General features: G+C 36.0%; 2 protein-coding genes across 6 annotated transcripts; both read left to right on the forward strand.

The window, feature by feature from the left end:
* The first annotated feature begins 1,475 nt into the window (after nucleotides 1–1,475).
* Nucleotides 1,476–22,120, forward strand: Adi1 (acireductone dioxygenase 1). 5 transcript variants are annotated; one of them, XM_076503779.1, is made up of 6 exons: nucleotides 1,489–1,633; nucleotides 10,617–10,749; nucleotides 11,550–11,678; nucleotides 12,729–12,848; nucleotides 15,514–15,693; nucleotides 21,643–22,120. In XM_076503779.1, exons 3-6 carry the CDS (start codon nucleotides 11,556–11,558, stop codon nucleotides 21,775–21,777), a joined length of 558 nt encoding a protein of 185 aa, XP_076359894.1. In that variant the 5' UTR covers nucleotides 1,489–1,633; nucleotides 10,617–10,749; nucleotides 11,550–11,555; the 3' UTR covers nucleotides 21,778–22,120. The 5 variants fall into 5 exon arrangements, with proteins under 5 accessions (XP_076359893.1, XP_076359896.1, XP_076359894.1 ...); XM_076503778.1 differs by lacking the exon at nucleotides 10,617–10,749 and having other exon boundaries at nucleotides 1,476–1,633; XM_076503781.1 differs by lacking the exons at nucleotides 10,617–10,749; nucleotides 11,550–11,678 and adding an exon at nucleotides 11,953–12,006 and having other exon boundaries at nucleotides 1,485–1,633; nucleotides 12,733–12,848.
* LOC143251561 (uncharacterized) lies at nucleotides 3,408–10,606 on the forward strand. The gene is made up of 3 exons (XM_076502833.1): nucleotides 3,408–3,446; nucleotides 9,100–9,432; nucleotides 9,863–10,606. The coding sequence occupies exons 1-3, from the start codon at nucleotides 3,408–3,410 to the stop codon at nucleotides 10,193–10,195; spliced, it is 705 nt and encodes a 234-aa protein (XP_076358948.1). The 3' UTR covers nucleotides 10,196–10,606.
* Nucleotides 22,121–27,394: the final 5,274 nt, after the last annotated feature.

Here is a 27,394-nt window from a genome sequence, read left to right on the forward strand (position 1 = left end):
ACTTAAATGGGTAACATCCATCTAGTGTGAATAATACTGTCTTCTCCTCAGATCCAGTTTGTATCGGGATGTGCCAATAACGTTTACCGAGATCGATCTTTTAGAAGAAGCTGGCCCCATATAGTTTTGCCATGATTTCCTCTGTGTTGGGCCTGCCATGGTCAGGTGGCTAAGGCGCTCGAAGGCTACGGGTTCGGATCCTCGTCACACTAAACATGCCCGCCCTTTCAGCCGTGTATGCATTATAATATGATGGTCAATCGCACTATTCATTGGTAAAAGAATAGCTCAAGAGTTGGCAGTGGATGGTGATGACTAGCTGCTTTCTCTCGAGTCTTATACTGCTAAGTTGGGGACGGCTAGTGCAGATATCCTTCGTGTAGCTTTGTGTGAAATTCTAAAACAAAGAAACAAATCAAGTTCTCTTCATGTTACCTGTATGTACGTTATACATCGAATTTTATGAAATTATATTTTTCACTTCTTGGGACACATGGAAATGCCTTAAAATGCTTTAGTTTAGTAGAGTTGAGGTGATCAAACTATATACATTTACCCTCCTCCTGCAGCCGTCTTCTATTAAGTTAAATTGAGGTAAACATGCATTAGAAAACTGTGCCCTTCTCCTGTAGCTGATATCTACTCGTATTCAGTCAAGTTGAGACGTAGACATATTCCATTACACATTTAATGGTGTGAATTCTGTGCCCTTCTCTGTAACAAGCGTCAGTCCAATAGTCAGATGATTTATTGTGCTATAGGCTTACTAAAGTTTCACACAATTTTACGTTTCATTTGCTTGTGCTATCATTAGCATCACCTTCTATAAATATCATTCAATACTCGGTATCAACACATGTCTCTGTTTTCTTCCATTAAATTCACCAGCTTCTTTTAGAATTTAATTTTCATATTTCCTAGTATAGTATCAAAGTATATTTTTAATCTGCGTTCACTGCTTATTAACTCTGACTTTTTATAGCATCGGTCGAACAAAAAATTTTAAGATCAACAAAATAAAACAGTTGTATGTATATATAAATCAATAAATCCGTTTTTGGTTAGGATTTGTAGAAACATTAATCACATAATCAGTGATGACGAGAAAACCCACTTGTAGAGAAAAATATATATGTAAAAACGGCTGGTTTGGGTTGAGAAAAGTACATAAAAAGTTTCTCAACCCAAACCAGCCGTTTTTACATATATATTAATCACATAAGTTTTAATATTCTTAATTTCAACAAATAAAGGAATTAGGAAAAATAGCCAGAAGAAAGAAAAACCAAATTCAGAAAAACACAATATTCCAACATCAAACCTCTTCTTAAGAGTAATAACAAAATCGAACAACAGTACGCAATAATTCGTTTTTTAAAAGTGTTTAGACCACGAGTTTACACTTCATGTGACTAGCTAATTTACATAATATTTCACTATATTAATATTAGGAGTTGAGCGGTAGGTGTTATTAGGTGTTTCCTAATGTTTAAGTAGAAAGTATCACGTGTTATTTATGCCGAAGTTCGCCATTTTGGAGTGTTATTAATATCTTTTGTTTATTTATAGTGGTAAAAGTTTTCATCTTCTGAATTGTTTTAGTAGTTTATTTTTCTACAGGTTAAAATCTGAGGTCAGTCACAGTTATTGTATATCTTGTAGCTTCTCTTAATGTTTTGAAACAGGTGTAACTACTTTTTGTACAACAGAATAACCTGAAATATATACTACCTCGAAAACACGTAATGTTTTCTTCTAATTAATACGTAAGTCAGGGGTAGATTTATGAACGAGTAATTCTAAAATTTGTGGTTTAATTCCTATCTTGGATAGATTGTATATCGCGCAATGTGTGGCATTGTATGAAATCTACATTATGTAATTTACCAGGTGATAAGGGAATGGTATTTATTAATTGTGTTGTGCTTTCTTGGTTTGTAGGTACGAGCAGAGCTGTAACTGCTACCTCTGAGTTGCATTTATTTTCAAATATGCCCATTATGTATGTTGATTAGTACAGTAGCTATACCATATCGTTCTTATAAGCCACTAAACGTTTTACTTGTACTTGTTATTACTTCAGCTTGACACTTTTTTTATTCCTTGCAATTTGTTGTTGGTTAACCTATATGTGTTAATGCATAAATATATGTATGTAAATTTACATGATAAGAACAATTAAGGCAGAGACTTTATATAAGTAACAGAACATCAGTATTCATTCTCTTTAAAAGTGTACTCTATATTTTGAGTATACATTCAGGTGAACTTCCCAGTTTGTTAGAAACACCAAGTTACAGAATAATTATTTGGCTTATAAAACTTAACTCGTTTTGTTAATGCAGTTAAATTTTAACTACATTAAAATCTCGCTTATGGAAAAGCTAAGACTTGAACTTGTGATAACTGTTTTTCTCATCAGAGTTAAACTCTTCCTGTACAGACTTGCTAGCTATGAATTTTACTCTAGCTTATATTCAAGAAGCTCATAATATCAGACTTAATAGAATGGTAGAAGGAAGCATGTGGATACAACTTACTTAAAATAGAACTTTGGGTCACATTCCTTACATAACAAACTCTTTCTGATATATTAACTTATTAGTTCAAGACCATATATATATATACTTGTTCAAGGATAACCTTAGATAAGGACTTATTATGTGATGATTTGTGTCATTATCCTGACTTCTTTCACATTTTATTAAAGTCTTCAGGTGAGAACAAAAGGCAGAAGACTTCTTAAACATTGTCCTCTACACTTGTGTCTCCACAACAGGCAGTTGCCATCCATTCTACAAAGTTTCAGCAATCGTGTTACTTATCTAAAGTTACTGAGTTATTAATCCTCTTTATATATTTCATTCCTTATCAGGAATTTTTATTTTTCCATTTGAAAATAAGTATACTTTTGAAGTACATAATCTAGTTAATTTCGTGCTAGTGTTTAATATTAAAATTTAACCTTTCACTACTACCTGCATGTGTTTCGTACCCATGCTAGATCTAGGTCCTTCATTTTCTCTTGAAGATTTAATTGTGGCATTCATCAAGTAAAATTTCCTACTGCATGGGCTGTTGCTGCTTTAGCCCTTAAACAGTAGGAATGTTGTAGGTAGCAGCATCAGGGTATTAATATTTAAAGAAGAAAAGACTTCCTATGGGCAAGATAATCTATCAATATTTCCATGTGGTGGACCCAGGTGATACTGTATCACTAAATCTTCCTGCTGTTACAGTTAACTAGTGTTTCATCATCATTCAGATTTCTGAAGTTTCTTTATTATCAATTTCAGCAATGCATAGTTCATACAAATGGTGAACATTTCAACACATTGAGTTGTTCATCTGTTCATGAAAGAGAAAGTTGTCACTTGCATCCATATAAAGTCATTATAGAACTAGGAATGCCCTTGTTTTTAACAATCATTAGTAGAGATGATCAAGTAATTTCTGAAGGCTTAATGATCACATTTTTAAATGCCCCCTGTATCTCATTGCTAGTTACATCTTTAATACTGCAGGGAAGCCTGCATGGTAGTTATTTAATAGGAAATATACCAACTGTAACTATTGTGTAACTGATCTTCAACATGTTCATCTACAAGGTTACATAGCATTGATTTTAGGTTGTTTGTAGTCTCAAATATGTTGGTAATTGAGAACTTGCTTTAGGACAGTATATGATACTAAAATATTAATGCTACTGTTTGCTGGACAGTCGATCATCCATAATTACAGAATAAACCACGACTTCATCTATCTTGAGTTAGATAACTTCCCAGTCCAATGCTGGTTACATTTTGTATAGGAAACAACTTATTTCTTTGTGGACTCTGTAAGTGTTTTACTTGGCAATAACACACTAATTTGTGTACAGAAAACTTCGAAATAACATTTGTGTATGCAAGTGAACTATGACTTTTCCATCCTCTTACAATAGTGCAGTCTGTTCAGTGTTAAATAACTACCAAACAAAATTAGTTCAGTAGTTGCACAAGCAAAATCCTACTGAAAAGTTTCACAAACATTAGAAATCCACCCTACAGATGCTGGTAATAGATCTAAGGTCTTCTATATATACCTTCATACTGTAAGTGATACTTCTTAGACATCTTCTGAGATGCACCTTTCCAAGAACATCTTTATATTCTTTTACTGAAGTGTGGTTTGTGTTGACTATCTGGAGAAGGGATTTTGCTCAGAATTCCTGATATGTTGTGAGATGTGACATTGTTCTGGCCACTCCTGTATCAAAAAAGGAATTCTGTGTCTCGCTTTTGTATTCTGATAGGCATGTATCAAGATCCACCCAGCTCTGAGAATGAGCTAGGCTTAATCTCAAATATTTTGGTATAAACCATTCATTGCATTATACTAGTGGTCAGGTATGACTTTGGTTCCATTAATATCTCTGAGTTGTAGCAGTAGTGTTCACCAACTGTTATTGTTTCTCCTGTACCTGCTGAGCCATCAATCTAAACTAGTAACCATGTCTGCCTTGCTTACGTAGAAAGGTATGAACCTCGCATACAAAAGTGATAAACTCTCCAAAGGTGAAGCAAGTACTTTCCTTTTACAGGATGAGTTTGGGCAGACTAATCATCAGTGTATACTACTACAAATAAACCATGGGTGGACTGAATTCTCCCTGCCCATTCACTGGATACGAGTATGGTTGCATTACAGTGCATGGATGTGCCAGTGGGTGGTAAACCCTCAGCTGAGCTTCAGCTCAGAATATTTCTGGATAGGATTGTTTCTCTTTTACTTTTCTGATTGGTTCAAAGCTACTGTTTTGTACTGCATTGTTATAGAAACTGTTTTGGTAAAGGTGAAAGTGTTTCACACTCAAAATGTTACATCAGTGTCTTGCTGTGCAAACAGTGCATATATAAGAAGCCAAGTTCTCTGTTGTGGTACTCTTTTTGTGTCTTGCTGTGGATTGCTCAATTTGTCAGTGGGTTAGACCTTCAGCACAGCTTGGCAATGACTGTCTTGCAGTCCCAAAGTTGTGTTTTGGTCAAGTGTTCAGTGGAGTCTAGGGCCAGATTGTCAAACTAAAGATCAGATGTGGTACAGCCTGTCTGAAGACTGGCCATTTCAATTAGGTACCTGCCTGAAACATTTTTGTTGAAATGGTATGATAGGTCTGCAGAACAGTGAGAGATTGGAACGAGATATTTATTACAGTGCCATCAAATTTCTCTGATAATATATGCAGTTGTGAAAAGGAAATGAAGTGACATTCATGCATAATACATACAGTTTTTGTACTTGTTTTGGGTGATGAACATTTTTAATCTATCTGAGCTGTTCTATTTCTCCAAACTACACTAAATAATAGCTTTCACCAGATTTACAGATCTTGCACCAGTTAAGATCTTGCATCAGACTGTTTTATCATAATGTTGCATAATTTGTAACTGATGTATTTTTTCTAGAGTGACTTGTATTCCATGTGATTTGTCACTTTTCTTTAAACTTAAAAGATATTACAAGTTCAAAGTATTGTTGTAGAACACTGATATTGACACTCCTGCACAATGCAAAGCGTTAGTCATCCTCCCATGGGTAGCCCCTTGGTGTGGGTTCCTGTACATAGTGAGGGGACCTCCCAGGGAAGGTTCTGTTCTCCATGGTGGGTGGGGTCAGTGGGTACTGAAATTTTCCTTTTTTCCTATGGTCCCTTCAATAAAAAAATTTAAATAAAATAGTGACAAAACAGCCAATAGGTAAATGGCCACGTCTTGAAGACTCTGAGCAGCAATCTTTAAGATCTGTAACACATGTACCTCATTTTCTTATATTACATTCTCTTTCAGAAAAACCTTTAGGGCAAATGTCCCCCTTTTTTATTCAGAAGGGACTAGAGGGACTTGCTGGCTCTCTCAAGTCAGTAAAGAAGCTTCGATCTGGAGACATATTGGTTGAAACATCCACATCCCAACACAGTGAACTCCTCTTGAATTCAAAGAAATTGGGGATGTACCTATTGAGGTTACCCTTCATGCTACCTTGAATTCATCATGAGGAGTTATTGTTGAGAGGGATTTCAAGAATGTGCCCGAGTCGGAGATTCTCGCTGGTCTCTCCAAGGAGTTTCTGCAGTGAGGTGCATCTCCACTCGCAAAGATGGAGTTGCACTGCCAACAAATACTCTCGTTTTGACATTTACTTCATCACGTGCACCTGCCACCATCAAGGCAGGTTATCTAATTTGCAGGGTACAGCTATACATTCCAAACCCTCTCCAATGTTTCCAGTGTCAACGGTTCGGCCACTCAAAGATATCGTGTCGTGGTTTCCTGACATGTGCTCGTTGTGGTGGCAAGGACCACAATGCCTATGAGTGTCACACAGACCCACATTGTGTCAACTGCAATGGTTCCAACTCTTCCTACTTTCGTTTTTGCCCAAAATAGTTGGAGGAAAAAGAGGTGCAGCGTTTGAAAACAATACATAACATTAGTTATCCTGAGGCTCGGAAATTGCTGTCCACAACTCCATCTCGGATATATGCTGCTGCACTTCATTCCACAACTACAGTGGGAGTGCAGACAGATCTTTGTGCCTCCAAGAGAATTGTCTTCAAAACAAATGAAAAGGCTTTTGACCTCCATGGTTAAAAAGGTTGAATCGACTTCTACACCCATCTCTGTTCCTCCCATAGATTCCAACAAACCTCAAGATCCACATCCTTCAGTTTCAAATACAGGCATTTCTTCTGATACATCTTTTTCTCCCACCCCATGATGCAAAACAATCACTTGTTCACGTCCTCAGTCATTGGAATCCTCTTCCAACAATGAAGACCTGCTCAATCGACCCAGGGCAGGATCCATGGAGGTTGATAGACCTCCTCCGATTAAGGACAGTAAGGAAAAAAGACGTGGTCATAAACAGAAGGGTTCTCCAGCTACTTCGCCTACCCATCATTAAAAATGGCCACCTTGATACAATGGAACTGTTGAGGTTTACATTCTCATCTGGATGATATCAAAACACTGATTGCTTCCTACCATCCTGTATGTCTTTCCTTAGAAGAAACATTTCTAAAACCTGATGATAGTTACAATTTGGCAGCTTTCTCTGTACAGAAATGACAGGCTGTGTGATGGACAAGTACATGGAGGGGTGGCACTGTTGATTGATCAGCATGTGCCCACCCAGTCTTTGTCACTCAACACATCCTTGGAGACCATAGCCATCCGTGTTTCCTTGGGTCATACCATCACTGTTTGTTCTCTCTACGTGTCACCTGGAGAGACATATGATCAATCACGCCTTGATGCTCTCATTGAACAGTTGCCATCTCCCTTTTTCTTTCTGGGGGAAGTGCTGATATTGATAGGACTGGTTGCTCCAAAGAGTGTATGCTCTCTGATCACAACCCTTTTGTTTTCAGTGCTGGTTTTTTTACTTATTTTCATGCATCTAGTCAGTAATTTACTGCAGTTGATCTCGGTTTTCTCCCCTTCACTATTCTCCCATTTTTCATGGAGGGTTGACAGTAATCCACTAAGCAGTGATCATTTTCCTATACTTTTGAGAGAGACTGGCTGTGGTCGATGCCACCCTACCTGTGTGACCTGGTGGAAGCTGGATCGGGCAGACTGGCCCACTTTCACTGCTCTCGCAGAACTTGATCCTGTCATTGTGAATCAGTCGTCAATAAATGACTGTGTGGCAGCAGTAACTGGCTGTATTATAAAAGCAGCTGTTCAGTGTATTCCTAAAACCTTGACACGTTTTCCACAATATCCTCGTCCATGGTGGAATCCTGCTTGCCACTTGGTATGGAAGGCTCAAAAATGGGCCTGGGATACTTTCTGTAGATATCCTACACTTTCGAACCTCGTCGCTTTCCAACGGGCCCGTGCACATGCTAGGTGGGTAAGATGTCAAAGCCATAAGGAATCTTGGATAAAGTTCACAAATAGCATGTCTTCTACCACTAGTTTCAAGGTCAATGGGCACTACAATTCTGTCCCCCTCTCCATCTTACTCTCTGGTCAAGAGGTAGCTGATGTCCGGAGCATTGCCGATAATCTAGGTGAAAGCTTTTGCCGGGTATCTAGCACATCTGCTTGTTCCTCCACCTTCTTGGCCATCAAGACTCTGGCAGAGCATTCTCCTCTTTCCTTTCGAACTGTCTCTTTGACTATAATTGTCCCTTTACACTAGTGGAACTGAAAATGACCTTTCATCAGTCTGGCAGTACATCTGTTGGACCTGATGATGTGCACTATGACATGCTGCACTGTCTCTCTCCTGCTTCTTTTGATGTCCTTCTAATTATCTTTAACCGGATCTGGCACGAGAATGTTTTTCCTGATGCCTGGCACCAGGCTATTATCTTACCTTTCTCTAAACCTGGGAAAGATCCCAAGATTCCTTCAAACTACCATCCAATTACTTTAACAAGCTGTCTTTGTAAGACCTTAGAGAGGATGGCTAATGCACATCTTGTTTGGTTCCTCCAATCAAACAACCTCCTCTCGCCCACCCAGTGTGGGTTCCAACGACAGCACTCCACCACAGACCACCTAATTCGACTTGAAACATCAATCAGAGAAGCCTTTCTCAAATGCCAACATCTTGTGTCAATATTCTTTGACATTGAGAAGGCTTATGACACAATATGGAGGTATGGCGTTTTGTGAGACCTCCATACACATGGGTTACGTGTCCATTTACCCATGTTTATTAAAAAAATTTTAATGAACAGGAGATTCCAAGTTCGTGTGGGTTCAAAACTTTCCCGTTCTTTTGTACAGGAACTTGAAGTCCCTCAGGGCTGTGTTTTGAGTGTCACACTTTTCAGTATAAAGAAAAATGCCATCACTGAACAACTCTCTCTCACTATTGCGAATGGGCTGTATGTCGACGACTTTCACATCTCATCTCAGTCGTCGAACATGAGATATATTGAGTGGCAACTACAAACTGCCCTCAATCATGTAATGAAGTGGACTACTGTGAACGGCTTTAATTTTTCTCTCTAAAACTGTTTGCATGCACTTTTGCTGCCAATGGAGTATTCACCCTAATCCTGAACCCCGTATCTGTGAAGTTTTGCTGCCAGTGGTTCCCTAGACCACATTCTTGGGGTTTATCTTTGACCGTAAGCTGACCTTTATACCACACTTAAAGCAGCTGAACATCCTCCGTGTCCTCTCTACTGCCAGTTGGGGAGTGGATCGATGTTCTATGTTAAAGATATATCATGCTTGTATTTATTCAAAACTCGACTATGGATCAATGGTCTATGGCTCTGCCAGACCCTTGGCCTTAAAGATGCTGGATCCCATTCGTCATAAAGGATTTCGACTCTGCACTGGGGCTTTCCGCACTTCCTTAGTTCACACCTTATACTTAAAATCTCGCGAACCTCCTCTGCACCTTTGCCTTTTGCAACTGTCTTACTGTATTCTTTGAAACTTCGTTCCTTACCAAAGCATCCCACCTGGAGATGTGTTTTCCTTCCTCAGTGGGCCTTACTTTTTCAGAACAGATAATCTGCTATTGCTCCTTTTGACATTTGGATCCAGGCACAATTGGATGAATGGGTCTTTGGATAACATTGCAGAATCCACTGGTCAACCCCCCCCCCCATGGCTTATTACAGGCCCCAAATGTGACCTTTCTTTTAAGTTGTCTGGAAAAGGCAGATACTCCCGATTGGAAGTATCATCTTTTATTTACTGAACATCTTTCGAACAATCATTCCAGTCCAATTTATACGGATGGTTCCATATCAGGTAATTGAGTGGGCTCTGCCATGTTTTGTTGCAGTTTGGTGGTTGTGTATAGAATCCCCTCTACAGCTTCTGTGTTCACTGCTTAACTGTATGCCATATCTCTTGCCCTGGATCATATTGAAGCTGAGCAGTACTCCAACTGCACTATTTATACTGACTCACTTAGTTCTCTACTGGCCTTGGAATCACTTCACATTGGCTCAACCCCTATTCTTGCTGATATTGAAAACAGACTGGCCCATTTCTCATTAACATATACTTCTATCCAGTTTTTCTGGATTCCAGGCCAAGTGGGTATTCACGAGAATGTGCTTGCAGATACGGCAGCAAAATCTGTCTGCTCTAGCACTATCACCACTGTGTCTATTCCATACATGGACTGTGGTCCTGTATTCAAAGCTCGGCTCCATGCCAGCTGGCAGTCCACTTGAAGTGAACAACGTGACAATAAGCTTTTTCAAATGAAACCCTTTATTGGGCTTTGGCCGTCTAGCTTCCATAAGGTTAGGAAGGAGGAAGTTGTTCTTACTAGGCTATGCATTGATCACAGTTTTTTAACTCATTGTTTTCTTTTGTCAGGAACTGATGCACCAGTGTGTAGTTTGTGTAACACTCAAATCACTATAAGCCACATTTTACTTTCTTGCCATTGTTACGACTCTCAACGAAGGCACTATTTTAAACATGTTCTGTCCCAAGGTTTGTCTGTAACATTGGACAGTGTTATTGGTGATGGTGACACTGTCCACCTTGATAAAGTTTTTAGTTTTTTAATGGCTATTAATCTTTTTAACCTCATTTAAGTGTTTGGTATTTATTTATTACACCTTTTTAATTGTGGTCCCTTTTCAGAGTCTCAATCTCTTTAGTTCAATTTGACATTGGAAAATGGCCAGAACATTAAATAACTCAACACCAGGACTGGAAAGGCTAACTTCAGGTGACTGTTTGAACTATCTGTTTGAACTACCCATTAATTGTCCTGGTGAGTTGTTATTACAATTTTGCTGCATGTCTTTTAACACTTTTCTTACTTTACCTTTTGGTGCTGGCTATAATGATGCATAACCTGGAACCAGGACTGGAAAGACTAACTTTAGGTGACTGATGGTGGATCTTGTACTTACCTGTTAGTCTTCCTGGTGGGTTATGATCATGACCATTATGCTAGAGAAAGTCCTTTACAACTTCTCTTACTCTGTTTTCTCTCTTAACGTTGTAGACTAGGTGTCAACATTGGTTTTATGCTTTTTCTGTTTTTCAATGGTGTTTTGTTTTTACCTTCATTTCCTTTTATGTATTTTACAACATTTAATTTATTTTCACCTTTTTACTGTACGTTTGGCACAGATAGCCTAGCTGCTTTGTGCCATAAACACTAAATCAATCAATCAATCAATCAGTCAATCAATCAACCCATGGGTAGATCAGGAGTTGCCTCAAGAGGTTGAACAAGAATAAAGTTGCATAGAAGCAAGTTAACTGCACCTACTTAGAATAATTAAATTCAGAAACCTTAAAATAAGGAAGGAAAAACACCAGGTGAACTTGTATATCATATCAGCAACACCAAACATTTCTGTTTCATTGAAGATGAGTTTATTGGATTTTCTCTTGTCTGAAATTGCCACCTAAAATATGGAATTTTTGTATGATTGATTGGCTTAAAAACGGTAACTATTTTATTCTGTTTTATTATGTGGCCTATGTGTCAAAGTTTCACCTTTGTACTTTCATTCACTGTGTAACACAATATTGGTAAGTTTTTATAATTTTCTTTTAAAGGAAATAATGGTGAATGCATGGTATATGGACGACTCCAGTGCTGATCAGAAGCTAGAACATCATTTAAATCCTCCTGAATTTATTAGCATTAAAGATCTTTATAAAAATTGTGGAGTTATTTATTATCAAGTAAGTTTGGGTGACTGTACAATCTAAATTTAAATTCAAATTGAAGGCTGTGTGAGTGTAACACACCCTCACAGTGTTAGTATAACTTTGGTTGTAATATAATTATTATTATTCAAGTATAGCAGTATTATGTTCCATGGATTATTGATGCAACATACAGTACCTTTTTTAATACAAATTTTTTCTTAGTCACTTTTACTAACATTTGATTTACTAACATCTGACAGAAGTATAATATAAATTGTTCTATAATATCTTAACACCTTCATTCCAGTGAGAAATATGTCAACGAGTCAGCCTCCTATATTTTATTCAATTAGTCATTCAGGTTTGTGGGAATTTGAAGTTTTCCTATATTTTATTGAATCTACTCCTTACTACTTGATAATGGAAAGGTTGTGGTGGGAACTATGTACTTTTTCTTCCTAGACCTGATTTTACTGGTCCAACCCAAAAGACTATCTTTTCTGATGGGATAGATATATCTTTTACTCTTGTATGTTTGCATGCTTTGGCTTATCAAATGTATTATATACATGAGTTAATGGAATGACCCAACTAATCTATAAGTAAATGCTTAAAGTATTTTCAGGGTTTTTCTACTTTACAATGAATATTATAAAATGTTTGGATTTAATGTGTTTTTCTCTTTAAACCTGAGAAAATATTGTAATCTATAACATTTAACTTTAAAAGATAATTCATAAATCAGTGTTTAGTAAAATTGTATGATAATAAACCAAAAAAACCTGAAGTTTTACCCATTTTGTTTTTGAGAATATAACAATAGTATGGACAGTTATTGTACAAGAATGCTCTATTTCATCTGTTTAAGATTATACAATTTTTTTTTCTTACATTCTGTTTCTGAAATTTTATTGCGTGTAATCCTAGAATTTTCTTAAACATTTTGGAGAAACTACATTATCACTTCCATCATATTCATTTCTTCTGCATTACTAAAGCTGTGTGTCATGATCAGATACTGTATTGTGTATAGTTATTTAAAATTATTTTCTTATATATCTAGCCTCCTTTTTTTTTTGTTAGTTAGATGCTGACAACTATGAGGCAGAAGGAAAATTGGAAAAGTTAAAAAAAATCAAAGGTTATAACTATGAAGATTGGGTTCATCTGTCACCAGATAAACTATCTGATTATGAGGAAAAGGTTTGTCACTAGGTTCTTGCAATAAGAAATGAGACAAATTAGTATCAACTCAGGATTATTTTGATTTAAAAAAAAAAAAAATCAAATTAGAAAGGAAAAAATGTGAATAAAACACTTAAGTTTTATCACAGTTCTAGAGATTGAAAACTATTCATGTTTGGTGCATTCCAGTTTTTCATCCTTGTCTGCGACATCATAATTATTATGTTAGAATTGTTTGTGGTTTTAAGTTTTAACAGACTCACAGTTAAAATTTGATTATTATGGTGTTATATGTGATGCCTTTTTATTTGTTTTTTGAAATCACTTTTTTGGTGTGGATTCCTGCGCATAGTGAGTGGGACCTCCCAGGGAATGTTCTGTTCTTTCAGTTTACTTCCTGTGGGATCTAAACATCCACCCACGTGTTTGATGTTTGTTGTGACCCGTGAAGGGGAGGAAAGGATCCTGGTGGTTGAGGGATTCAACCCTAACATGCCACTTGGGCTACGGTCAACTAAGTACCAGTGTTGGATGTACTCAACAGGTGTTGTGAACACTGTATCTGATGCTGGTGTTTGTGAAACCTTGGTGTTGCTGCAGTGTCCTTGTTTGGCATTGTAGTGCATCCCCATGTAGAGCACCATGGTGGGGGGGAGTCAGTGGGCACTGAAATTTTCCTTTTTTTATGATGGATCCTCCAATTAAAAACAGTGTAGTTAAAAGACCATGTCTTGAAGATTCTGAGTAGCAATCTTCATCATCTGTACCACCTGTTGTACCTCATTTTCTAAAACTACATCTTTCAGACAAACCTTTAGAGCAAATGTCTGTTTTTTCATTCAGAACAGACTACATGGACTTGCTGAAGGAACTTGGAGTCCTTCAGGGCTGTGTTTCAATATAAAAGTTAATACTATGACTGAACAACTCCCTCTTACTGTTGCAAACAGGTTCTTTGTCGACGACTTTCACATCTCATGTCAGTTGTCGAACATGAAGTATTTTGAGCAGGAGCTACAGACTGCCCTCAATTGTTTGCTGAAGTGGACCACAGCTAATGGCTTTAACTTTTCTCTCTAAAACTGTTTGCATGCACTTTTGTTGCCAATGGGTTATTCACCCTGATTCTGAACTCCATACCAGTGAAGTTGTACTGTCTGTGGTCCCTGAGACAAAGTTCTTGGGGCTTATTGTTGAGTGCAAGATGACCTTTATACTACACATCAATGAGCTACGGGTAAAATGTACAAGAACACTGAACATTCTCTGTGTCCTTTCTTCCACCACCTGTAATCTGTGTTAAAAGAGTACCAACTTTTGTGAAGATAAATGTGTAGTATTGAAAGTTATAGTACAAATATGTAAACAAATTTGTATATTATACAGAGCCCTTTGCAAAAGGGTTAAACAAAGAGTAACCTATTTTCTAATGGGATTGTTATATTAGGATTGTTATCTAAAATACCTGGCAACAAAAATAATATATTTGAGCTGTCATTTTTGATTGTGCAGAGAGATCGTATTGTTTTTAGGTTTTCTAATGGTGTGTCATCCTTTTGATGTTCCAGTTGAGTTTCCACGTGATGTTAATGTTCAATTTATGGGAACTTTGCCTTTTTCTTACATTGGTTAACAAGCCTGATTTTTGGGTTTATTCTTTAATGAAGGAGCAGAATTTGTCTCCCAGTTAATTCTGAAGAAACTCCTGCTTATTTTATTTCTCTCTGTTTTTCTCTCCTTTTTTTTAATGTACAAATCATGTTTTTCTTCCTACCCTTGTTAGTTGGATTGTTGTTAATGCACCGAGAAATCGGTAGAAGGTTGTATTTTTCTGCATTTTTTATATTTGTTATGCAGGTGGTGTTTAACTCTTTCTGCATCTTTTTTTCCATGTGCTATTTCCCTTTTCACTTGTACTGTTACTTTAAAATCAGCACTTTGATGTAACATTGAGATGCTATCATAAACTTTTTAGTAGCCTTTACTGTATTTCTAGATTGGTATCAGTAACTTATCAGTGTGAAACTCATGATTAGTATTTTTCTTTCAGTGTCTGTACTGAACTGATAATATTCAGGTTCACGAGTTAGTGATTTTAAAAATTAAAAAAAATGCAGAACCAATACCTAATATTAGCTAACTGTCCTTTGCCTATTGCTTAATGTAATTTAACAATATAGGCTTCCTTCTTACTCCCATTTTTCCTTATGTGAGTACCACGCTTGAAAACTTTAAGATTTCCTTTAGTTCCTTCTTTTAATACTGAAATAGCTGTTTAAAACTATTTTAAAATATCAATTAATTCAGTACATTTATACTCAAGCTTGCTTTGTATTAGACTTGTGTTTAACTAGAGAACTATGAAATAAAAAATATTCAGAACTTATTTTTACATGTGAAATGTTATCTGATCTTTAACCCTTTTGGAATATTATTAAAAAAAAAAAAATGTGCCTACAGTATCTACATAATTTGCTGTTGATCTTTTACCAGTATCTTTTGGAATTTTTGACGTACAATAGTTAACTATAAAAAATTTAATAAGGATATTCTTCACTAGTAGTGAAAGGGAATTGTACTGAGTGTTTAATGAATAGTATTTATAACTGACATGTTTTCTCATGTTCTTTTACAAATACTAAAATTTTAAAATAGTAAATTTTCGTTGGGTATATGTTTTCAGTTAAAGATGTTTTACAAAGAACATCTGCACTCTGATGAAGAGGTTCGATTCTTCTTGGATGGTAGTGGTTATTTTGATGTAAGAGATAAGGATGACAAGTGGGTGAGGATTCAGTCAGAAAAGGGGGACTTGCTTATTCTTCCTGCAGGAATTTATCATCGTTTTACACTTGATACAAATGTAAGTATAAAGATAGTTTTTAAAATATTATGAAATAATCACGTAGAAAGTACATTGTTCAATCACATATTTTAGTTGAAAAGATTTATTTGCTCCTTGATAATTGATTGGATATTCCTATGCTACTTAGTAATGCTAAACTCTAAGCTGTGGACAAAATTTGTCTGAGATTTCCTTGTGACATTAGCAATTAAGAAACATCCTAAATAATTAGTTAATTGTAACATCTAATGACATAACAGATGTTAGTGGCATCTGGTGAACCTACCACATCAACTGAGTATTTTGTTAATTATCAGATACTGGAATAAATGCACACAATTAGATTTAATTGAAACTTCATTTACTGATGTAAAATGTCTTTCTCACTTAATGTGAGTATTAAATATGGTGGTAGTTCATGACTTTGGCATTAATGGCTAGAACAGATCTATTCATACAAGATGTGATGTCAATTTTTAGTGAAAACGTTGTTTTGCAGTTATTCACTTATTTGCTTCACAATTGCTGTAGCTTTTTCATCAACTAAAATCAATTTTCTTACAATCCATTGCTGTGTTAAATGCATTTTTGAGAAGAAACCTTTAAAAGAAAACAAACAAGTTTGTTTTCTCATGGTATATGTGCTGTGAAAAATTATGACATTAGCAGTGGTTTAACTCTTAACTAGTTTAGCTGTCAGTGTACATGAATATGTAGTTGTAAAGTGTGTACTTGAACTACTTGACATGTATTGTCTAAAGTTTTTAACTGCTTTGTCTGGGAAACTGCTATAAAGTTTCCTAAATGGTTGCCATGGCTGCAATCTGTATCTTGCCTTGAGATCTAAAATGTATGTATAGTTAATAGACACAAGTGTAAATAGGCATTAAAGAGATTTCATTTTACACTATAATCCATCAATGTTTAATCTAAAATTGGTGCACAGTTTTCTTCAGTGTACGTGTAACTGCCATTAGTACTGTTTGTGTGATCAACTACAGCTCTCGTGATGGTTTCTTACCAAAACATGCTACAGTTAAAGTGACAATTAAATTGTATTTGTTACTTTTTATAGATTGTGTTTTAAAAATCATATGTGAAAGGTTTAATGAAATTTATAAGTTTAACTTGTTGTGTGAATTGTAAAAGTGTATAAACAAGATGGTGTCATTCACATACGAAGTGTTTGTGAAAAGCCTCTGTGAGTGTTACTGTATAGTGACAACGATAACAAAGTCCTGTGTTAACCAGCTGACATATTGCTACAAATAACAAAGACAAAGAATTGGAAAGTAAAATTTAAAATAAATTAAGTTAAATTGGGGGGGGGGATTGGTTTCCAGAAGACTTCTTTTGAAGAGCTAAAAGGTATGTGCATAATTTTAAACATTTCATTACAGGGTGTCTTGATAATAGATAGCTAGTGTTGTTAGAGAAAATGGAAAATAAAATAGAAATATTTACTTTAAAAAATCTTTAACTTAGGATATTCTAGAGAGTATTGCAAATGATAGGTGAGAAAATAAACAGTATTTTTATATTTCTTATGAAAGTCACTTTGCACATGAAGTATTCAAAGTCTTGATTCCAACTTAAGGATTTTATTTTTCTGAAGCTCCAAACTTGTGGCACTTTCTTATCAGATACAAAACAGTTATATCCAGTACTTTTATTTTTGCAACAAAATATGACAAGAGGGACATTAACTATTGAGTAAAATTCATGGTTAGATCTAATAGGACTAAACTGACTTGGATTAGCTCAAACACAAGGAAAGAAACAGATGATGATCAGAAACTTTCAGAGAACATTGACTGTTTTTATATGATAATAAATAATATATGAAAATAATGATGTACTAATATATACCCGATATCATTGATTTTTATGTCATTACAAAGGAAGTGAAAGTTCTCATTTACATATTTGTTCTTGTTAGTGTTCTCGGTAATTTTGTTACTGGAAGTGTTTTACACCCAATAATGAAAAAGTGACTAGAAGTGGAAAATGTAAAGACCTAAGAAAATGAACAGTCAGTGTTTAATCAGGTCCAAAGTGTGAAAAATGAAAGTTAAATGACCAAGATGATCCTAGAAAGTCACTTATTAAGTAAAGAAAATATACTGACAATTATATAAAATGGCTGTACATGCATTGGTGATCTTGGTACATTATTTGTGGTGATGTTATAACAAACAGCAGTTTCAAACTTGTTGCCTACTTCAGTGCCACTTTAACTAGGTGATTATACAACTCAACGTGACATTACTGTTAAGTTTCTGAAACAAAAATTAGTTAAATGGAAAAATTGCATTTCCATTTTTTGTATCCACACCAAGTAATTAAGATGCAAATGCACTTGAAGTGTGTTATCGAATGAGCTTCAGAGCAGCAAAAGCTTCAAAACCACATACTCAAACAGAAAGTTTCATTGGTCTATGAATAGTTTGCAGGATGCTATATGGTTGGATGAATCAACTAATGCTGCTAATGTATCTAAGTTGTAAATGCCTGTACTCTTTGGGAGTGAAGATACATTTGAAGAATGCTTGTTGTTTTGCCATCTATTTAAAAAAACATACAACTAGAGAAATTATTTTCAATCTGACTAATGCATATTTTTAAGAAACAAACAGTTTGGTCTTGTTTCTCTCAAATTATGAATATGTGGGTTTAATTCTTTTACAGTAGGTGTTTGTGACTTGGGAGCAATAAATTAATTAGAACAATAAATGGACAGCACACAATCCACATGTTTGAAAATAATATATTTAAAATAAATCTAATGTATGGACAAATATTATTTACATTATAGGATATTGCATATGTTTCTAAAACCAAATAATTCTCTTTTTCTTCTGTTATCACAATATAATCAGTGATAAGTACATTTAGGTTACTCTGCAAGTTAATACAATTGTATATAAAGCTTTCAGTAGTTCTCTTTTCCATCAAAAGTTCACACAAAGCTAGTTCAACTACATTAAAACTTGGTTGATGTTATTTTTCTCTAATCTGTTTCTTATTGCACAATCTGCAGTAGATTAATTTATGTTACACTGTGGGTTACCACAGTTACATCAAGAACTCTATATAACTCTCCTTTAAATTGAAGTAATTGCTTGCAGGTTCAGTTACTTTAGAATGTACTTTGACAATACAAATTATTCTTATCTCTGTTATACTGTGAAAAGCATTTGAAAGTGTAGCCTGTTATGGCTAAATAGTTTGCTAATCTATTTAATTTAAATAAATTAAATCGAAGTGATGCAAGTTATGAAAGCAAAATATTGGAATAGTGTAGTTTTCATACTTTAATAATAAATAGTGTATAATAAAAGTGTTGTAAGAAAAACTAATTTCATATGTCCAAGATTACTGTTTTTATAACTTGTACTCAAGTAAGATAGAAAATTACTGGAAAACATTAATTTTTAGGAGGGAAGGTGAAAGATTTGGCATTTTAATGTAAGGCGTTCTCAAGATATTAAAGTTTGTGAACCACTAGTATAAGAGAAACTATGCCTGAAGGAATTTTTCGTATTACTTCAACAGATAACCTGTTCAGTATAGTGAATACAATGTCTTATTAATGAAATTATTAGTATGCAGAACAAAGTTTTAATAATTTTCAATTTTGATTATTTCAAGATTTGGAATCTTTTTAGAAGAATTGCTCAATAATTTAAAATGTGGTTTGTTGTATTACGACTACCTTTTTAATAAGGTTCTTTACTTTGCACACAAATTTTTTTTGATTTTGTGACTTGTATGCTTAACCTACAACTGCATAACCTGGATTTGAAATAAATTAACATGTAACTTATAAGTTGAAACTAACAATTACACCTACTAACCCACCTGTTACACTTTGTCTAAGCTTGCTTTGTTATGTACTACGACTTTCATTGTATGCATCTAATCTAAAACATCTTTGGTGTGAAAAAAAAAAGTGCAGTTAAAAGAGGATTGAGGTGACCACTTAAAGAAATGAACTCAAAATTGCTGACCAAATTGATAGCTACACTTATAGTGCTGATAAGAATCTTGAAGCAAATGTTCATTCAGTTATCCAGGTTCTGGTTTGTGTTCAATTTGGGGCATTAATGATGGGTGAAATAAAATGTGTAACATTTCTTATTGGAAATCATGACTTTTTGCCAGTACATATCAAGAAACCACAGCAAGCAAGAAAGTGATACTTGATAGTAACCTACATTATTACCTGTAAGATTGCAACCTTATTATTCATAACAGACCTATACTTTATAGAACTAACCAGATCTGTTTAAAATATTAGGGTTGTTTTAAAAAGAAAATTGACTCAATAACTTCATTCCATGGTGTTACTATAAAAGTAGGTTAACAGTTTGTCATCATGCACTTGGAACAACCATACCAAACATTATTATTTACACCAGTTGTCCAAGCTAATATACAATACTACATGTTCTTTAATGAAAAGAACTTCATAACATTTAGCAAATTTGTATTTAGTAGTTGGAAAATATTAACCATCCACCTCTATGATTCTTTTGAAAACTTGAATTAGAAACTGGTAGTCTAGTTTGCCTTGTCTAACTCGTATATCTGCACATACTTTCACTGTATCATTTTGTTGCTGTAAATCAGTTGTATTGTGGCAAAGATAACAAAATTACCCACTTTTACTATAAGATGAAGCTGTAGTAAAAAGTTTAAACCAATAGGTTGGGCAAGTTTCTGCTTACATGTGTGCAAAAGTTTGTCAATTTAGGCAGTTTTGTTTGGTAAATTTGCACATGTGACTTGTATCTAACACAACTTTTGATACTGAATTTTAGGATATAAAGATGAATCAGTGAACCAGATTTGAAAACAATCCATTAAAGTTCTGTTTTTAAAATTAAATAAAACTTGTGTATGTTTTAGTGTGAAGAAGAAAGGTGTGAATAAATTTGATTAAAATTGGACATTTTATATCTTGTGTCTTTTGTTAATGGATTGCTTTGAAATTTAATGTTTGATAGTTTAGGTTACCACAGTCCAAGCTACAGAAAGTGTTTGTATCACTCATTAATAACACAGCGTGTCCTGCAGGTTTTCTCAGTCACATGATACACCGTGTGTCTTGATATTACCTCTTCTTACCTAACCCTTTTACCAATGAGCAATAAAAGTGGTTATCTTGTATGGCTACCTTGTTTACTAATTAATTAGAAAATTGGGAAATTATTTATTGAGGTGTATTATTGTAAAGCAGCAGTATATTAAATGTTAGACAGCTTTGAGCCAATGATAAAAACTTTGTTTCAAATAAAATGTTCCATATTAAAGGCACGATTAAAATTCCACTAATTTATCTATGAACCTATGAAGAAGCAACACGTATTTGTATATGCAGTGTTTAACAGTTGTGGTTTTAAATTAATATATTGCATCTGGATTGACTCATCAGATCGTGGTTATTTTACACTAAAGGTAAATGTTTTTTTCATTTTCCATAGGCTGATTTTAAATCATTAATAAATTTACTTCTTTCATTCCATTAACGTAACTTTTGTTATAAGATCTGCTTTAATAAAGTGCTTGTTGTGTTTCTCATTATGATATCCATTGCAACAAGTCTAAAGTACCTATATAGCAATCATAATTATGCCATTAGCTACCTTCATATATGAAATATACAATATAGTTAGCAGAAAAGAAACTGAGAAAAGGTACATATTATCTATGAATTCATTCTAATCTTCATTCAGTTATAATTTTTGTTGTTAAACTTTCATGAAGGCAATTGAAACCTACTTCTAAATCCATTTTATAACATCCACCATAAAATTGTGTGTTTATGTACTTGTTTTAATGACATTTTATCTTAAATACAACAAAATACATCTTCAAAATTCACAATTGTGATTAGAAGTTAGACCTATAGTTAATTTTTTATCTTGAATGTTGCCTTTAAAACCTTTTCTCATTCATTTACAGAATTATGCAAAAGTCATTAGACTGTTTGCTGGTGAGCCATGTTGGAAAGCCCATTTTCGACCATCTGAGGAGCATCCAGCAAGACAAAAGTATAGGGAACAGTTAGAAAAAGGATTTCTTGAATGCCCTGTCTGAAAACCAATTTTCATTTGAATGAAATGATGTTAAAAATAATTTCATGTATTTTAGTTTTCTTACCAAGCTTCAGTTTTTATAATGAGGAAATGACTGAGTTTAAATAAACCTTTCTTTTAATCATGTTACTTATAACACTCTAACTTACATAATAAAAGCAATATGATAAAGAAGGAATGTTATATGTGTGCCTTGACTAACTAAACAGTTTTGGTTGGGTATGTATGCATTTAAGTGTAATCATTGATTTGATATATTTTTTAGATATGTTTCCATCTTTTGTCTTCTATTTACATAGTTTTGTTTCGTATTTCTTGAAATATATTAGACTGTTATCCCGTGAGTGAGTTTCCCTCTGAAATTCTTTTTCATTCACAACATTTCAATAATTATCTTCAGGTGTTTCAGGAATGGAACTTCCCAATAATTGGTGAAATAAATGATTTGCTGCCATTTATGTTAAAGCCAACGTTAAATGATGCTTGTTTTGTTCGAATATCTAATCTTGTACCAAAATGATTAGCCATGTACTTTTTATTAAAACACTGCATAAGATCAAACAATGTGTGCAAATCAGTATGTTCAAGTTTCCCAAAGTAAATTTCAAACTCTTGATCAACCTGATTATAATACCAGAGCAAATGCTGGACCGATCAAAACATACATATCCACAAAATGTTTATTTCTCTGGATTTTGATAATTTCTCTTAGATTTTTTTTTGTTTTTGTAAGATAACAGCAGTTCATACACAGCTGTACAACACTATTTGGAATTGGTTTGATAACATGACTGTGGTGACTTCAATACATAGTTGACTTGCTTAAGGTGTTTTGCTTCTTAAAGTTTGCAACTGAAAATGTTAGCTTTACAATTTTAACTTTGGTAGTAAGGCTAATGTTCACTATCTTTTTCAAGTTGTAGTTATTAATAAGAGCCACCTTGTTTGTAATTCATCTTTCATCAGTAACACTTGACTGTTTGTAATGTTCACGTTGGCATAATGGTTTGTCTCAAACAGAAGATTCACGTTCAAAATGTCAGTTAAGTGGAAACTTTAAGCCATTTTATCACTCTTACCCCCCGGTGTGGATTCCTGTACGTGGTGAGGTGGCCTCCCAGGGTAGGTTCTGTTTTGTCTGGATACCTTCTCTGGGATCTAAACATCCACCCACGTGTTTGCCGTGCGTGGCGATCCGTGAGGGGGAGGAGAGGATCCTGGTGGTTGAGGGGTCCAATCCTAACACATCACTTTGGCCTTGAATTCCTGTAGACGGGTGGCCTTTGGGTGGTCCCCCTTGGGTCAATCGGCTGGTTCACTTGTGCTAGAGTCAATCAAGTATCCGTGTTGGAAGTTCTCAATGGGTGTTGTGGACATTGTATCTGATGCTGGTGTTTGGGAATAGTGCTCACGAAACCCTGGCATTGCTGCATTGTCCTTGCATGACATTGTAGTGCGTTCCCTCGTAGGGATCCATAGTGGGTGGAGTCAGTGGGTACTGAAATTTTTCTTTTTTCCTATGGATCCTCCTTCAAAAAATTTAAATAAAATAGTGAAAAAACAGCCAATAGGTAAACGACCATATCTTGAAGACTCTGAGCAGCAATCTTCAACATCTCTAACACACGTACCTCATTTTCTTGTATTACATTCTCTTTCAGAAAAACCTTTAGGGCAATTGTCCCCCTTTTTTATTCAGAAGGGACTAGAGGGTCTTGCTGGCTCTCCAAAGTTGGTAAAGAAGCTTTTGATCTGGAGACATTAGTTGAAACATCCACAACCCACCACAGTGAACTCCTCTTGAATTCAACGGCAATTGGGGATATACCTATTGAGGTTATTCATGCTACCTTGAATTCATCACGTGGAGTTATTGTTGATAGGGATTAGAAGAACGTCCCCGAGTCGGAGATTCCCGCTGGTCTCTCCACTCAAGGAGTTCCTGCAGTGAGGTGCATCTCCACTCGCAAAGATGGAGTTATACTGCCAACAAATACTCTCGTTTAGACATTTACATCATCCCGTGCACCTGCCACCATCAAGGCAGGTTATCTAATTTACAGGGTACGGCCATAGATTCCAAACCCTCTCCGATGTTGCTAGTGTCAACGGTTCGGCCACTCAAAGATATCGTGTCGTGGTTTCCTGACATGTGCTCGTTGTGGTGGCAAGGACCACGATGCCTACAAGTGTCACACAGATCCACATTGTGTCAACTGCAATGGTTTCCACTCCTCCTACTTCCGTTGTTGCCCAAAATGGTTGGAGGAAAAAGAGGTGCAGCGTTTGAAAACCGTATGTAACATTAGTTATCCTGAGGCTCGGAAATTGCTGCCCATCACTCCATCTCGGATATATGCTGCTGCACTTCATTCCACAACTACAGTGGGAGTGCAGACAGATCTCTTTGTGCCTCCAAGAGAATTGTCTTCAAAACAAATGAAAAGGCTTTTGACCTCCATGGTTAAAAAGGTTGAATCGACTTCCACACCTATCTCTGTTCCTCCCATACGTTCCAACAAACCTCAAGATCTACATCCTTCAGTTTCAAATAAGGCATTTCTTCTGATACATCTTTTTCTCCCACCCCAAGAGGCAAAACAATCATTCGTTCGCGTCCTCAGTCACTGGAATTCCCTTCCAACAACAAAGACCTGCCCAATCGACCCAGGGCAGGATCCATGGAGGTTGATAGACCTTCTCCGACTAAGGACAGTAAGGAAAAAGACGTGGTCGTAAACAGAAGTGTTCTCCAGCCATTTTGCCTACCCATCATTAAAAATGGCCACCTTGATACGTTTTCCACGATATCCTCGTCCATGGTGGAATTCTGCTTGCCACTTAGCATGGAAGGCTCAAAACGGGCCTGGGATACTTTTCGTAGATATCTCTCAATTTCAAATCTCGTCGCATTCTAACGGGCCCGTGCACATGCTAGGTGAGTAAGACGTCAAAGCCAGAAGGAATCTTGGATTAAGTTCACAACTAGCATATCTTCTACCACCATTCTCAAGGTCATGTGGGACAGGATTCGAAAGGTCAGTGGGCACTGCAGTTCTGCCCCCCTCCATTTTACTCTCTGGTCAGAGGGTGGCTGATGTCCAGAGCATCGCTGATACTCTAGGTGAAAGCTTTTGCTAGGTATCTAGCACTTCTGCTTGTTCCTCCACCTTCTTGTCCATCAAGACTCGGGCAGAGCGTTCACCTCTTTCGAACTGTCTCTTTGACTATAATTGTCCCTTGGTGGAACTGAAAATGGCCCTTCATCGGTCTGGCAGTACATCTGTTGGACCTGATGATGTACACTATGACATGCTGCACCATCTATCTCCTGCTTCTCTTGATGTCCTTCTAATTATCTTTAACTGGATCTGGCACGAGAATGTTTTTCCTGATGCCTGGCACAAGGCTATTATTTTACCTTTCACTAAGCCAGGGAAAGATCCCAAGATTCCTTCAAACTACTGTCCAATTGCTTTGACTAGCTGTCTCTGTAAGACCTTAGAAAAGATGGTTAATGCTCGTCTTGTTTGGTTCCTCGAATCAAACAACCTCCTCTCGCCCACTCAGTGTGGGTTCCGACGACAGCACTCAACCACAGACCACCTAATTCGACTTGAAACATCAATCAGAGAAGCCTTTCTCAAATGGCAACATCTTGTGTCAATATTATTTGACATTAAGAAGGCTTATGACACAACATGGACGTATGGCGTTTATCGAGGCCTCCATACATATGGGTTACGTGTCCATTTACCCATGTTTATTAAAAATTTTTAATGAACAGGAGATTCCAAGTTCGTGTGGGTTCAAAACTTTCCCGTTCTTTTGTACAGGAACTTGAAGTCCCTCAGGGCTGTGTTTTGAGTGTCACACTTTTCAGTATAAAGATAAATGCCATCACTGAACAACTCTCACTATTGCGAATGGGCTGTATGTCGACGACTTTCACATCTCATGTCAGTCGTCGAACATGAGATATATTGAGCGGCAACTACAAACTCCCCTCAATCGTGTACTGAAGTGGACTAAGGCAAACGGCTTTAATTTCTCTCTCTCTCTAAAACCGTTTGCAAGCACTTTTGCTGCCAATGGGGTATTCACCCTGATCCTGAACCCCGTATCTGTGAAGTTTTGCTGCAAGTGGTCCCTGAGACCAAGTTCTTGGGGCTTATCTTTGACCGTAAGCTGACCTTTATACCACATTTAAAGAAGCTACGGGTCAAATGCACAAGAGCGCTTAACATCCTCCGTGTCCTCTCTACTACCAGTTGGGGAGCAGATCGATGTTCTATGTTTAAGATGTATCGTGCTCTTTTTCGATCAAAACTCGACTATGGATCAATGGTCTATGGCTCTGCCAGACCCTCGGCCTTAAAGATGCTGGACCCCATTCATCACCAAGGACTTTGACTCTGCAATGGGGCTTTCCACACCCCTCCAGTTCACAGCTGATACGTAGAATCTCACGAATCTTCTTTGCACCTTTACTATATTCTTTGAAACTTCATTGCTTACCAAAGCATCCCATCTAGGAATGTGTTTTCCTTCCTCAATGGGCCATACTTTTTCAGAACAGACGATCTGCCATTGCTCTGTTTGGCCTTCGCATCCAGGCGCAATTGGATGAATTGGGTCTGTCCTTGGATAACATTGTAGATTCCACAGGTCAGCCCATTCCACCATGGCTTATTACAGCCCCCAAATGTGACCTTTCTTTCAGTCATCTGAAAAAGGCAGATACTCCAGATTGGAAGTACCGTCTTTTATTTAATGAAAGGCCAACTTCAGGTTCTTACTTTACTTTTTGATACTGACCATAATGACACATAACTCGGAACCAGGACTGAAAGACCAACTTCAGGTGACTGATGGTGGTTCTTGTACTTACCTGTTAGCCTTCCTGGCGGGTTATGATCATTACCATTCTGCTACAGGAAGTCCTTTACAACTTTGTACCTTCTAATATTTTGACATCGTATTAATACAAACATTTCTTCTTAATACCACCTACAGTTTAATTTTGGCTTCACTTGCCTATGTCATCTAACTTGTTTTATTTAAAACGCCATATAGCTATTGATATAATAAAACCGGTTTCAACAACTTGCAAATTCTCTTGTCAACACTGACGAACGTTGCAAAATAACGAAGTGTTTGCCAACGACTATATCATTTTTCATATATCGCAATAGTACGAGTGTTTCCTCTTTGAGCCTCTGTCAATTTAATAACAATTCTTATTCTATTTGAGTTACCATGACGTCCATTCTTTGCAGTAAACACTATCTTTAGTGTAATTTTATATCATAAAAGTTATTTCAACCTTACTAAATTAACAATCTGTTCAAGTCAATAGCAAATTTACCGTCATCAAAACACGCTAACACTCTCATTGACACTGTAGTTACACAAAATCAAACCACCGCCTTACTTTGTACGAGTATAGTTATCAACCTCCCACGATAAACATTGCAAGCTTTTATAAATTGTTTTCTATAAACAATAATCAAAAACATTTTCAACCATTCTCGCGAAATTACAGTAGCGTTTAAAATATGTCAAAAATGTAGTAGTTTATCTTTTCATTCAAGACGCTGGTAATTCTGCATAACTTT

This window comes from Tachypleus tridentatus, chromosome 6 (genome assembly GCF_004210375.1).
Source record: "Tachypleus tridentatus isolate NWPU-2018 chromosome 6, ASM421037v1, whole genome shotgun sequence".
In the NCBI taxonomy this organism is placed as follows: Eukaryota; Metazoa; Arthropoda; class Merostomata; order Xiphosura; family Limulidae; genus Tachypleus; species Tachypleus tridentatus.

What these genes read in the sequence shown, in the direction of transcription:
- Adi1 (XM_076503777.1), top strand. Translation starts at nt 10,653, where the DNA reads ATGGCCAGAACATTAAATAACTCAACACCAGGACTGGAAAGGCTAACT. An exon ending in ACTACCCATTAATTGTCCTG is followed by an intron (nt 10,750 to 11,952) that starts GTGAGTTGTTAT and finishes CCTTCATTCCAG; the next exon opens with TGAGAAATATGTCAACGAGT. An exon ending in TTATTCAATTAGTCATTCAG is followed by an intron (nt 12,007 to 12,732) that starts GTTTGTGGGAAT and finishes TTTGTTAGTTAG; the next exon opens with ATGCTGACAACTATGAGGCA.
- LOC143251561 (XM_076502833.1), top strand. Translation starts at nt 3,408, where the DNA reads ATGCCCTTGTTTTTAACAATCATTAGTAGAGATGATCAA. An exon ending in TCATTAGTAGAGATGATCAA is followed by an intron (nt 3,447 to 9,099) that starts GTAATTTCTGAA and finishes GTGGTTCCCTAG; the next exon opens with ACCACATTCTTGGGGTTTAT. An exon ending in TTTTGCAACTGTCTTACTGT is followed by an intron (nt 9,433 to 9,862) that starts ATTCTTTGAAAC and finishes CTGTATGCCATA; the next exon opens with TCTCTTGCCCTGGATCATAT.